We start from the raw sequence: 13,412 nt of genomic DNA, 5'->3' as shown, positions 1-13,412 counted from the left end.
GAAACCAGAGATTAAGAACGGAATTGATCCAAATTTCTTTGAAGAAAACGTAATCTGCCCCATACCAGCTGAGCTGGAATAAGGGCCGCACCTTCATAGGTACTTAGGAGCTGGCTATAGGTTTCTATAAGGCTTGGATATATTCCAAACTGGAAATAGTTTCCAAACTGATACCGCTCCTGAGGATGAAGGATCAGGCTTTTGTTCCTTGTTGTGAGGAAAGGAACGAAAATGATTATTTACCCTGGAAAGAAAGGGAAAGCAAAGTTGACTTAGAAGACATGTCAGCATTCCAAGTTTAATCCATAAAGCTTTTCTAGCTAAAATAGCTAGAGACATATACCTGACATCAACTCTAATGATATCAAAAGATGGTATCACCAATAAAATTATTAGCATGTTATAGAATAATAATAATGCTATAAAATTATGATCTGTTACTTGTTGCGCTAAAGCTTCTAACCAAAAAGTTGAAGCTGCAGCAACATCCGCTAAAAATATAGCAGGTCTAAGAAGATTACCTGAACATAAGTAAGCTTTTCTTAGAAAGGATTCAATTTTCCTATCTAAAGGATCCTTAAATGAAGTACTATCTGCCATAGGAATAGTAGTACATTAGCAGGAGTAGAGACAGCCCCATAACCTTAGGGATTTTTGTCCCAAAAAACTCTAATCTGTCAGATGGCACAGGATATAATTTGCTTAAACGTCTAGAAGGAGTAAATAAATTACCCAAATTATTCCATTCCCTGGAAATTACTTCAGAAATAGCATCAGGGAGATAAAACACTTCTGCAATAACTACAGGAGATTTAAAAACCTTATTTAAACGTTTACATTTAGTATCAAGAGGACCAGAATCCTCTATTTCTAATGCAAATAACACTTCTTTAAGTAAAGAACGAATAAATTCCATCTTGAACAAATACAAAGATTTATCAGCATCAACCTCTGAGACAGAAACCTCTGAACCAGAAGAACCATTATCAGTATCAGAATGATGATGTTCATTTAAAAATTCATCTGAAAAAAAGAGAAGTTTTAAAAGACTTTTATGTATACTAGAAGGAGAAATAACAGACATAGCCTTCTTAATGGATTTAAAAAAAAAATAAAATCTCTTATGTTATCAGGAACACTCTGAAAATTAGATGTTGACGGAACAGCAACAGGTAATGTAACAGTACTAAAGGAAATTTTATCTGCATTAATAAGTTTGACATGACATGCAATACAAATAACAGCTGGAGAAACAGATACCAAAAGTTTATAGCAGATACACTTAGCTTGGTAGCTCCAGCACTGTGCAGTGATTTTCCTGTAGTATCTTCTGACTCAGTTGCAACGTGGAACATCTTGCAATATGTAAAAGAAAAAAACAACATATAAAGCAAAATTGATCAAATTCCTTAAATGACAGTTTCAGGAATGGGAAAAAAATGCCAGTGAACAAGCTTCTAGCAACCAGAAGCAATAAATAATGAGACTTAAATAATGTGGAGACAAAAATGACGCCCATATTTTTTAGCGCCAAAAAAGACGCCCACATTATTTGGCGCCTAAATGCTTTTGGCGCCAAAAATGACGCCACATCCGGAACGCCGACATTTTTGACGCAAAAAAAACGTCAAAAAATGACACAACTTCCGGCGACACGTATGACGCCGGAAACAGAAAAAAAAAATTTGCGCCAAAAAAGTCCGCGCCAAGAATGACGCAATAAAATGAAGCATTTTCTGCCCCCGCGAGCCTAACAGCCCACAGGGAAAAAGTCAAATTTTAAAGGTAAGAAAAAATGATTGAAACAAATGCATTTATCCCAAATATGAAACTGACTGTCTGAAAATAAGGAATGTTGAACATCCTGAGTCAAGGTAAATAAATGTTTGAATACATATATTTAGAACTTTATATAAAAGTGCCCAACCATAGCTTAGAGTGTCACAGAAAATAAGACTTACTTACCCCAGGACACTCATCTACATGTTTGTAGAAAGCCAAACCAGTACTGAAACGAGAATCAGCAGAGGTAATGGTAAATATAAGAGTATATCGTCGATCTGAAAAGGGAGGTAAGAGATGAATCTCTACGACCGATAACAGAGAACCTATGAAATAGACCCCGTAGAAGGAGATCACTGCATTCAAATAGGCAATACTCTCCTCACATCCCTCTGACATTCACTGCACGCTGAGAGGAAAACCGGGCTCCAACTTGCTGCGGAGCGCATATCAACGTAGAATCTAGCACAAACTTACTTCACCACCTCCATCGGAGGCAAAGTTTGTAAAACTGAATTGTGGGTGTGGTGAGGGGTGTATTTATAGGCATTTTAAGGTTTGGGAAACTTTGCCCCTCCTGGTAGGAATGTATATCCCATACGTCACTAGCTCATGGACTCTTGCTAATTACATGAAAGAAAGTTTCAGTCCAGTAGCTCTTTAAACAGCCGAGTTCCATTGTAGCACACACAGATTCTAAACACAATTTGCATTGAAGATTCAGATGTGCGTTATTTAGCCGTGCATAACATTTTATATTCCGTTATTTATTTGCAAAAATGTGCCCACTGGTCTCAGAGATGAAGACTGGGATGTTACATCTATCCTAGGTACATAAGTTTCTTCCCCACAAATAAGATGTTTTTGACAGATCTTGATATTCTGTATTTCCAGTTTACACTGGGGATTATTTTATTATTTTTTTTATTTTTTTTTGCACTTTTCCCTCAGAGATTAGGGGTGATTGGCGGATATACAGATATGTTTCTTCTCATTGGCTCACCAGATGTGAGTAAACCTAGCATACCTAGGTTTACTCTTCAAAGGATACCAAGAGAATGTAGATAATTTAATAAAAGTAATTTAGAAAGAGGTTTAAAATTGCATACTCTATATTAATCCTGAAAGTTTAAAAAGGGACAGACTACACTAAAATAGTTATTGTTTAATAAGATAGATAACGCTTTTACTACCCATTCCCCAGCGTTGTACAATCAACATTGTTATATTAATATACTTTAAACCTCTAAATTTCTGACTGTTTCTAAGCTTCTATAGACAGCCTGTTAATCACATGCTTTTGTATTTGTTTTTCACAACAGGAGACTACTAGTTCATATGGGCCATATAGATAAAATTGTGTTAATGCATGAGGAGTTAAGATTTAGCAGGGGCTGTCAGAAGAAGCTTAGATACAAGGTAATCACAGAGGTAAAGTATATTAATATAACTGTTGGTTATGCAAAACTGGGGAATGGATAAAAAAGGGATTATCTATATTTTAAAACAAAAATTCTACTGTAGATTGTCCCTTTAAATGTTGACTTTATGGTCCCTGTAAGAAAACATCATAAATGTTGAAATATTTATACCTTTAAACATATGCAGCCATTTATTAATTTCTGTATTCTGATAAAAATCACAATTAAAAACTAAATCCCAAACGGATTGAAATCAGTAATTATATTGCAGATTGTATCAAGCATTAAACACTTCAAAAGGCAGCAAAGAAAAGGCAAATGCATATTATGACTATATGTAGAGAGGAAACTAATTAAGGTGAACATTGTGTCTCATGGAGCTGGAATTAGATGAGGTTAATAGTTCAGATATATTTGTTTCTTGAAACAAATCAAGTCCAATAATATCAGATAAATTAGGTGGTCTAATAACTCACATTAAAGCCACAAGCTCATGCACATAACATTGTAGTAATAGATACTAAACAAACAAATGCCTAAACTCACATCATTCATATGTAGACACATCCTAATTCCTCATTTATAATATAAAGCTGCTGTGCTTGATCTACAAACTTCTGTTGGATTACAGCACTTCATCTAGTAATGGTAGCAGCAGTCCTAAACCTCAGTCAATGTCCAACATAAAGGCTGTAGCATTTAATCCTTAAAGACCTTTATTACAGCTCAAATGTCCATGAAAATAAACATTAGTGTGATGTGTGCCCTTAACTATGTAATAAAATGAGCGCTACTGTGTTTTTGGATTTTTTCTTGAGCAGCTCCATAAACTGGAATGTATTTATATGGAATCCCCAATCTGTGGCCAGTAGAATTTTATTGCCCAGAAGATTCCAACATCAGTAAAGAGAGGATGTGTGACTGGGCAGGCTTGGCTCATCTTCTGCCAGACTATTCTTATTTTCAGAATGCCTACTTTATTTTCCAATGTAAAATGAATAGTCTGATATTATAAAAAATAAGTTTGAGGAAGAAAAATCCTCAGTTGCGTTGGACAGATGGGTTTAAAAAGGGACATTAAACACTTTGAGATGGTAATATAAAATTATAAATTATATATATAAAAAATACTCTGCAATATACTTTCATTAAGCTTTTCAGTTCCTGTTAGAAATGGAGGTGCAGAACATGTATATTCCACACAGTCATTGGCTGCACACTCTAGTGACTTATTTATAAGTGTCCCTTATTGGCCACAGAAAGAAAGGTAACCTAAGTTACAACATGGCAGCTCCCAGCTTCTCTGCATTTCATGTGCCCAATTAAAACAAAACAATTGCATACATTTGAATTTAAACATCGCAATAATTAGTACAATATTTAATAAGCTTTTTATTGTACCATTTACAACCTATGTCTAGTTCTACAATTAAATTGCCTGTAGTCTATGTGGCCCCTGGTTAGTTCATATAAGCAATCCCAATGGTACCAGTAATAAAATTGTAAACCAACGTCACACAACACTGACCTCAAGCATCTTTACAGGCAATTCTTTCCCATCTGTCTCAGAGTCTATCAGACGTTGCAAACGGATTAATAAAAGATCTGATCTGTCGTAAGCGCTTCCTCTCTGAAAAAACAGTGAGAGAGTGAAAATGCGGTCGTCATAAAAAATCTTAATGGCTGTGCCGGTACCTAAAGCCCACTAAATATTTGTTACACGATTAGCATCTGTGAGGTGTCAGGTCATGGCTGGGGGTACACTGGTACTTTCTTATTTACTTCATTCTCTTGGTATCTTTTGCGGAAAAGCAGGGCTGTAAGCTCAGGAGTGTGCATATGTCTGGTGCACTATATGGCAGCAGTTTTGCAAGATTGTTATCCATATGGAAGAGCACTAGATGGCAGGTATCTCCTCAACGCAGAATATCATGGGAATGTAGCAAATTTGATAGAAGTAAACTGGAAAAAGTTTTTTAAATTGTTTGCTCTGTCTGAATCACAAAAGAATATTATAGGGTTTGGTATCGCTTTAAAACACATAGGGCTAGATTACAAGTGGTGCTTGATTGTAAACTTTGCTAGAAGTAATCCTTTTGCACGTGTCGGGTAGCAAGTGTATTACACGTTGAAAGTAAACAGTTTGCGTGCTAGCGAAAACCGACGCTCGCTAACCAAAAGACTTGGCAATATTGTGACCAAGTTAACATATTCTCCCCATAGCAGTCAATGGAGAGTGCAGAAGAAGAAAAAAAACAAAAAAACGCTCACCACTATCGCGCTAACCAGAAGCAGTTATTCAGAGTTCGCATTCCAATGCTTTTCACATACAGAACAATGTATTTTTTTTGTATGTATAATATATATTTAAGAATTTTTATCAGATAGTGTTTATACGAGTAACTGTATTTACAATCTATTTATGTTGTGTTTTAAGCAACTTTTTATAACGCACTACCCTTTACGTGAGTTTTTACGACGAGTGTAAAATGTGAGAGAGCTCTCGGGTTTACTTTCAACTTGTAATACACAAGAAAAAACCCTATATTGCTCACACGCAACAGTTAGCATGCCCCTTGTAATCTAGTCCATAGTAGTATAAGCCAGTGGAGGTCACGTTAATCATTTAAACAGTTATGAAAGCACTATGTTTCCATATTTGTATCTTCAATAGCATCTCTCAAGGACAAACAATAGATCCTCAAACAGCATCTTAGTGACAAAAGCATCTTACCAGGTTCTGGATGAGTTCTTTAAATTCTGTAGCCACTTGCTCTTGACCTGGACCTTGAAGTAAAAGTAACACTTCTCGATCTAAGGTGACATCAAGGGTTGAGGTGTGTCCGGATGTGCTCATCCACTCTGCACCTGAAACCTAAACCCAAGCAATGTGATGTCTACGTTTACTTTAACCAAAAATAATCTATATTCTCTATGATTAAATATAAGCACACTACAGCTAACTTACTTAAAACATCTCCAATATATGATCATGAAGCAGTAAGTGGCAAGTTATGAGAGTTATCAAGGGAGAGGAAAATCGTATCTGTCATAATTAACAAAAAGCTGTGCATCTTTACTATACAAGGAGTTAGTAATAAATTACAGTTACATTCAGATTGAGAGTTTAGTGTCAAACTGGAATTTCCCAAACAGATTAGAAGATGGAAACAAAGTGTTAGAAGATTTTAAAACGCTAAAATTTCAAGCACTATTAAACAAATAGCGATGGTCTTGGAGGCTTTAAATCGGGTACAAGGCTGAAACCGCAACAGCACCAGAAGAATTAGATACAGATATTAAAGATGATAGAGATCAAGGACAATAGTGACGGAGAGGAGAGAGATGATAATACCTCAGGGGACTGCTGGGCAAGCTCCAACTCTGAGTGCAAGGAACTGATACTTCCCAAAATACTGCGCGGAAACTTGGACGCAACAGGCGAAGTAAGACCATTCCTAATAAAATACATTTGTTTTCATAGTATACAAACTTATAGTCACAAGAAACTGCAATGCAAAATCCAGCATAAATAAGAGAAATGCTTGTGTTTATTTAGTGTATTACTCCACGTAGACAAGGGGGTTACTCTCAATGGATATAGCTATGATATAGTCCTTAAAAACGTATAGGAAAGTACAAATTAAACTTGTAGGATTCAGACAGAACATGTCATTTTAAGGCACTTTTAAATTCACTTCCATTTTCAAATCCATTTTGTTCTCTTGGTATTCCTTGTTAAAAAAGAATACGTACATATCCTGCACTAGTGGCCGCTATCTGGTGATTGGTACCTGCATACATTTGTTTCTTCTTATTGGACTAGATGTGTTCAGTTAGCCTCCAGTAGTGCATTGACACTCCTTCAGCAAAGTATATCAAGGAAATGAAGCAAATTTGATCAAAGCAAATAGGAAAATTGTTTAAAATTGTATGTTCTATCTGAATAATGAAACAAAAAAATTTGTGTTACATGTCCCTTTAAATATAAGCCCAATATGAACACGTAGAACTACAGATTTTTTTTTTCTTTTTTAAAGAGTTTAAAAAAGGTACATGAGATAAACTTTCATGGTTCAGGGTGTGCAATTTTAAGAGATTTAATTACTTTTGTTATCAGATTAGCTTTGTTAGTATAAACTGAGTGGTGTTGCCGTTATCTGATAAAGCCAATAAGGGACAGATATGTAGCAGAGTTAACCTTCAGAAATCAGCAGATGCATTTCAAGTTCTGAGAATAAGAAATTGCTATGGTAAAGTCAGTCCTAGACTGTTTTCATACAGGTGGACAAAGCCTTATTTACATATTTAAAGGGACAGTCTACACCAGAATTTTTATTGTTTTAAAAGATAGATAATCCCTTTATTACCCATCCACAGTTATAATAATATACTTTTAACCTCTGTGATTATCTTGTATCTAAGCCTCTGCAAACTACCCCTTTTTTCAGTTCTTTTGACAGACTTGCAGTCTAGCCAATCAGTGCCTGCTCCCAGATTACTTCACGTGCATGAGCACAGTGTTATCTATATGAAATATGTGAACTAACACCCTCTAGTGGTGAAAAACTGTTAAAATGCAATCTGAAAGAGGTGGGCTTCAAGGTCTAAGAAATTAGCATATGAACCTCCTACGTTAAGCTTTCAACTAAGAATACCAAGAGAACAAAGCAAAATTGGTGATAAAAGTAAATTGGAAAATTGTTTAAAATTACATGCTCTATCTGAATCATGAAAGTTTATTTTGGCCTAGACTGTCCCTTTAAACATTATTGCTTTTTGGTGTGAGTACCTAAACCGATGAGTTTACTATCATCTTTTTCAGAGGGGACCATGGCAGCGATATACAGATGGGAGGAGAAAGTCCTATGACTACTTCAGAACCAGTTCCTGGCTCTCTAACTTCAGCTGTGTAGTGCCCTCAGTGACCTGCTCTCTCACAATAGGACCCCAATACTCACCACAGCAGAGTGACGGGACAGCCCCCTAGAATGTTCCTAACCTACCTAACCAGTGAATGTTTATGAAGGAGCCAGGTGTTTAAAAGTGTCTGTAGATGCAGGTGGAATCTTAACTACTGGTAGGAACTTCCGCTCCTATAGAAGATAGACCTCAGAGACTAACTGAATATGGTATTTATGGGAGCTCCACAATGCTGCTCAGGTGGTGGGAGTTTGCCCAATTTGTATAAAAATCTTGAATAGATCTCAGTCGCTCTTCTAGCCTGAAGGCAGCATGGTGCCATTTATAGTTTATTCTACTTGTGCCAATAATAATAAGCTGGTCAGTCTTTTTTTTACATCAAGTCCATAGGACCATTGTCTCCCTAAATAGCCCCCCGAATGCACAGAGTTGGAGTTAGCGAATGAGGTAACCTCCTCTTTATCTCTGACTTATGACAGTTTTTGGAAGTTTTTATTACACACCTGGATTCTTCCTACAATAAAATGAGACATAAGATTATGCTACTACTACAGAGGACAGTAGCTTTACTTCAGAGACTATTACAGGAACAATTATAAGACATAATTGCAGTAGGCCACATTTCTTGTGCATGCCAACATGCCCTGGTCCATCAGTCTAGAGGTTGCATTTCACACCACAAGTCCTTACCAAGTGAGATTTGGGAGCATGTGCAGGTTGCACAAGCTGCATGTCTACAATATCAGATAATGTCACTATTGATAATTCTGACCCTGAAGATTCATACCTTTGTTTTTGATGGATGTATATTAAAATCACTATTATATTATACAGAAACTTTAGAATCATTATCAGTTACTTTGCCTATAGGGACAGAATAAAATACTTACGAAAGAAGCTCATGTTCCAGTTGCTGTAGGTTGCTTTCCAAGGTGGCTTTCTCTATCCTTAAATTCTGGGGAGAAACAGTTAATTAAGAAGCTAAAAATCATGAACCACAGAGAGAAAAGCTATATTCTGTCTGGTCTACTACAATGTTTACAAGTATTATAGCATTATCTTTCTTTACAAGCAGGGATATGCAGACTTCCAATGAAATATAGTAAGCCCCATCCCATAAAATAAACTGTTATTAAGCCTAAGACATTGAATTAATTGCAGCAGTGCGTTTAGTAATGTTATACAAGCAACCAGAAGAGGGAGCTTTAAAGTGCAGTATCTTTATCCATGCTATGGTAAACTAACTAGTGCTGTATAGCTAGAAGCACTGTTTAATGAAGAAGATTGATTGAATACTAACTAAATATCTTTACAAACCAACAAAAAACTTAAATTATTCTTACCTGATAAATTTCTTTTCTTCAGATGGAAAGAGTCCACAGCTGCATTCATCACTTTTGGGAAAAAAAGAACCTGTCCACCAAGCGGAGGCAAAGACACCCCAGCCCAAGTCTTAAATACTCCTCCCACTTCCCTCATCCCCCCAGTCATTCTGCCAATGAACAGTAGAAGAAATACCAGGGTGAAAAGGTGCCAAAAGAATAAAAAATAAAGACACCCCACAGAAAAAATACAGGTGGGGAGCTGTGGACACCTGAAAATTTTCAGGTAAGCATAATTTAAAGGGACAGTAAACACCAGAATTTCTGTTGTTTAAAAAGGTAGATAATCCCTTTATTACCCATTCCCCAATTTTGCATAACCAACAGTTATAATAATATAGTTTTTACCTCTGTGATTACCTTGTATCTAAGCCTCTGCAAACTGCCCCCTTATTTCAGTTCTTTTGACAGACTTACATTTTTAGCCAATCAGTGCTGACTCCTAGGAGCTTCACGTCCCTTAGCTCAATGTTATCTTTATGAGACACATGAACCAACGCCCTCTAGTGGTGAAAAACTGTCAAAATGCTTTCAGATTAGAGGCAGTCTTCAAGGTCTAAGAAATTAGCATATGTACCTCCTGAATTTAGCTTTCAACTAAGAATTCCAAGAGAACAAAGCAAAATTGGTAATAAAACTAAATTGGAAAGTTGTTTAAAATTACATGCTCTATTTAAATCATTAAAGTTTTTTTTTACTTTACTGTCCCTTTAAGTTTTTGTTTATAAATGGAAAGAGTCCACAGCTGCATTCATTACTTTTGGGAAAACAATACCCAAGCTATAGAGGACACAATGCAAAAACGGGAGGGTACAACCCAAAAACACACAACCCAACCAAACCCCGCTTTGTCGGAGCCAGGCAAAAAAAAGAGAAGGAAAAGGCTCCAAGGACACTGACCCGCAGATAGTCCAAAGCCTAACTAGAGACCGCAAGCAAACTCACTGAGCCAACACTCCTCCAGGAGAACTGTCGCCCAGCAGTCGGTCCCCACACAACCCTTCCTAGTACGGTACCAAAATCCTCAAAAGGGAGAGGACAAGGGTAAACCAAAGGGATACCCAAAGGTACAGCAAAATCCATAAAGGAAAAACCCCCTTCAAAAGGAATGCCAAGTCCACAGAGACCTGAATGGATCCAGAGAACAAGGGGAGACAACGCCCAACCCACAAGGAGCAACCGGGCATTATCAAGGAAAATGAACATATATCAAACATCGTGCAACAGCATCGAAAGACAGCTGAAGACAAAGTCTTCAAAACGTCAGAGCTCAGAGACTAAGCAAGAAGCAAAAGTACAAGTAGTAAACTCAGAAAATAAACATCTGAGTCCAGTAACACGCTGCCATCTGTAGGAAGACACATATATATCTATCTGTAAGGAAGAAGCGGCCGAGCAAAATAGCAGATTGCCCAACCTCCAAGACAGAGGACACTCTCAAGGCAATCCAGGCCACCAAGCCTACTCACAGATCACAAAGGGGGAGAGGCACAGAACCTCTAAAAACAAGGTCCACTGTCACCCCCAAGACCTGAGAATGACCAACAGATCTCAAATCCTACACCTAGCCAGACTAGCCCAAACAGCAGCAGATCTGAAAGCAAGGGAACCAAAAACAACCCCAAGACCAACCCCCAAAAGGGCGGGAGAATGGCACAGCCACTTCAACTGAAAGACAAATCGAGCAGGCGAAAGACCCAAGGGATCTAGCAAGCCACCCGACAGTCTCAATGCAGAGCCAGCAGCTCCCCAGATGGGAAGGAGCAACTCAAAGAGCAGACCAGTCCCCGAAACAGGAGAAAACATCTGCTCCAACCTCCCAAACACAGAAGAGGCCCCCCAAAAAGGAACCACACCTCCGTAAGGTAGACACCGAGCCCCCTGAAGAGGAGAGCTTTGATAAACACCTGCCCATAAGACAGGAAGTCATAGGAAGAGGACACAAGGCCACGTCACTGACTAACACGGAAGAACCCCTTAAAACACCATCGTGCTAGTACACATACCAGGTGCAAAAGTGACAGCTGAGCAACCGCAAACCTTCCATTTGCTAGGCAGGAAAGCCCACCATCAGGTCATGCTAGTTGGCTGTCCCAAGGGAACCGCATCGTCTGGCACAAGTCAAGCTCCAAGGAGCCCCGGCTCTCAGTAAATCTGGCCAAGTTGTAAAACAGAACAGCCAGAACAAGGGCTAAGCCCAAGTACCCCGGAAACTGGAACCCCCAGGCCAGTCCTAGGATCATAAGGTCCAGTAACATCCCACAGCGGGATCCGAGTAAGATGCTCAACCACCGGAAGATCAGGACAAAAAGCCTGGGTCCCACAAATGTGTAGATTAAACAATCTTCCAGGAACACAAATCCCTCATCTGAAATAATAAAAACAGACCTCCCAGGGAAAAATCTAGAATAACCGGGATAACAAGAGCAAGAAGGACTTGCAAGTCCTGACCCAAAGGGAAGAGAACACCAATCGCAGGAGCCCCACACTCCAAAGAGCCAGGGCCATAAAAGGACACTAGAGCTAACAGACATCCAAGCAACCGTCACATGATTGTGCTTAAAAAGTGCGGCTAATCCCCCTAAAGGGACACAAAGCTCTGCTCATCTTATCGACCTCAGAAGGAGGAAAGGCTGCGTAGACCCTTTATTTGTCATGTGAGTTCGCAGGAACAGATGAGTTACAGTACATTCATTAAGAAGTAAAATTAAATGATCTTACCGGAATCTACGCTGTGGAACAGGAACACGGCCCTTCAAGTGTGACGGATAGTAGCCTCGCCTCCACCATGGACTTGAGAGAAGAAAGCAGGCAGCGAAGCAAAGTTCGACAATGCCGATTGCTTGTAGAGTTGTTCAAATGAAAGACTCTTCCTTCATCTCCGGACTCTAACTTTCATCTAAGCTCTCACTGAGAGACTGACAGGATTACTTAAAACTCCCATCACATGTCAAAGAGTACTACCTTCCATAAGAGATGAAAACAAACTTCTGACACTTCACTGCCAACCTCCTGGGACGAAAGGCAAAGAATGACTGGGGGATGAGGGAAAGTCGGTCTGCTCAGAAAATCCGCTTCCCAATTGTCCACCCCAGGAATGGGGATTGCAGATAGACAGCAGTTGTGGGTCTCTGCCCACTGAATAATCTTGGCTACCTCTGTCATGGCCAAGGAACTCTGAGCTCCTCCCTGATGGTTGATATTAGCTACTGAAGTTGTCTGACTGGAACCTGATAAACCGGGCAGAAGCAAACTGAGGCCAGGCCAGAAGAGCATTGAAGATTGCCCTCAGCTCTAGGATGTTTATGGGGAGAACAGACTCCTCTCCTGAGTCCATTTCCCCTGAGCCTTTAGTGAGCCCCAGACTGCTCCCCATCCCAGCAGGCTGGCGTCCGTTGTCACAATCACCCATGTGGGTCTGCAGAAGCAGGTTTCGTGGGAGAGATGTTCCTGAGACAACAACCACAGAAGAGAATATCTTGTCACCTGATACAGAATTGCTGAGACAGATCCGCATATTTCCCGTTACATTGCCTGAGCATGCATAACTGCAGAGGTCTGAGGTGGAAACTGGCAAACGGAATGATGTCCATGAAACCGATCAAACCGATCACCTCCATATATTGAGCCACTGACGGCCGAGGATAGGACTGAAGGGCCAGACAAGAGTCGAAGATCTTTGATTTCCTGACCTCCGTCAGAAAAATTTTCATTTATAGGGAATCAATTATGGTTCCCAAGAACACTACCCTTGTAGCTGGAATTAAGGAACTCTTTCCCAAATTCACCTTCCATCCATGAGAATGCAGAAAGGATAACATCTCCGTGTGGGAGTTTGCTTGTTGTAAGGATGGCGCCTGAACCAGAATGTCGTCCAGATAAGATGCCACTGCAATGCCCTGCA

The 13,412-nt window shown here is 39.0% G+C and overlaps 1 protein-coding gene across 1 annotated transcript in view; it reads right to left on the bottom strand.

Moving 5' to 3' along the window:
• The window catches only part of IRAG2 (inositol 1,4,5-triphosphate receptor associated 2), a 530,761-nt gene that overhangs the window by 420,105 nt on the left and 97,244 nt on the right, over positions 1-13,412 (bottom strand). The window contains exons 12-15 of the mRNA XM_053719704.1: positions 9,017-9,081; positions 6,559-6,661; positions 5,938-6,078; positions 4,732-4,833 (exon numbers count right to left, since the gene is read on the bottom strand). Of these exons, the coding sequence (XP_053575679.1) occupies positions 4,732-4,833; positions 5,938-6,078; positions 6,559-6,661; positions 9,017-9,081 (411 nt within the window). The remainder of the gene's footprint in view (positions 1-4,731; positions 4,834-5,937; positions 6,079-6,558; positions 6,662-9,016; positions 9,082-13,412) is intronic.

This window comes from Bombina bombina, chromosome 6 (assembly GCF_027579735.1).
Source record: "Bombina bombina isolate aBomBom1 chromosome 6, aBomBom1.pri, whole genome shotgun sequence".
Classification (NCBI taxonomy): domain Eukaryota; kingdom Metazoa; phylum Chordata; class Amphibia; order Anura; family Bombinatoridae; genus Bombina; species Bombina bombina.
The sequence above is the reverse complement of the archived record's forward strand: the minus strand, read 5'-3'. Positions and strand labels throughout refer to the sequence as shown.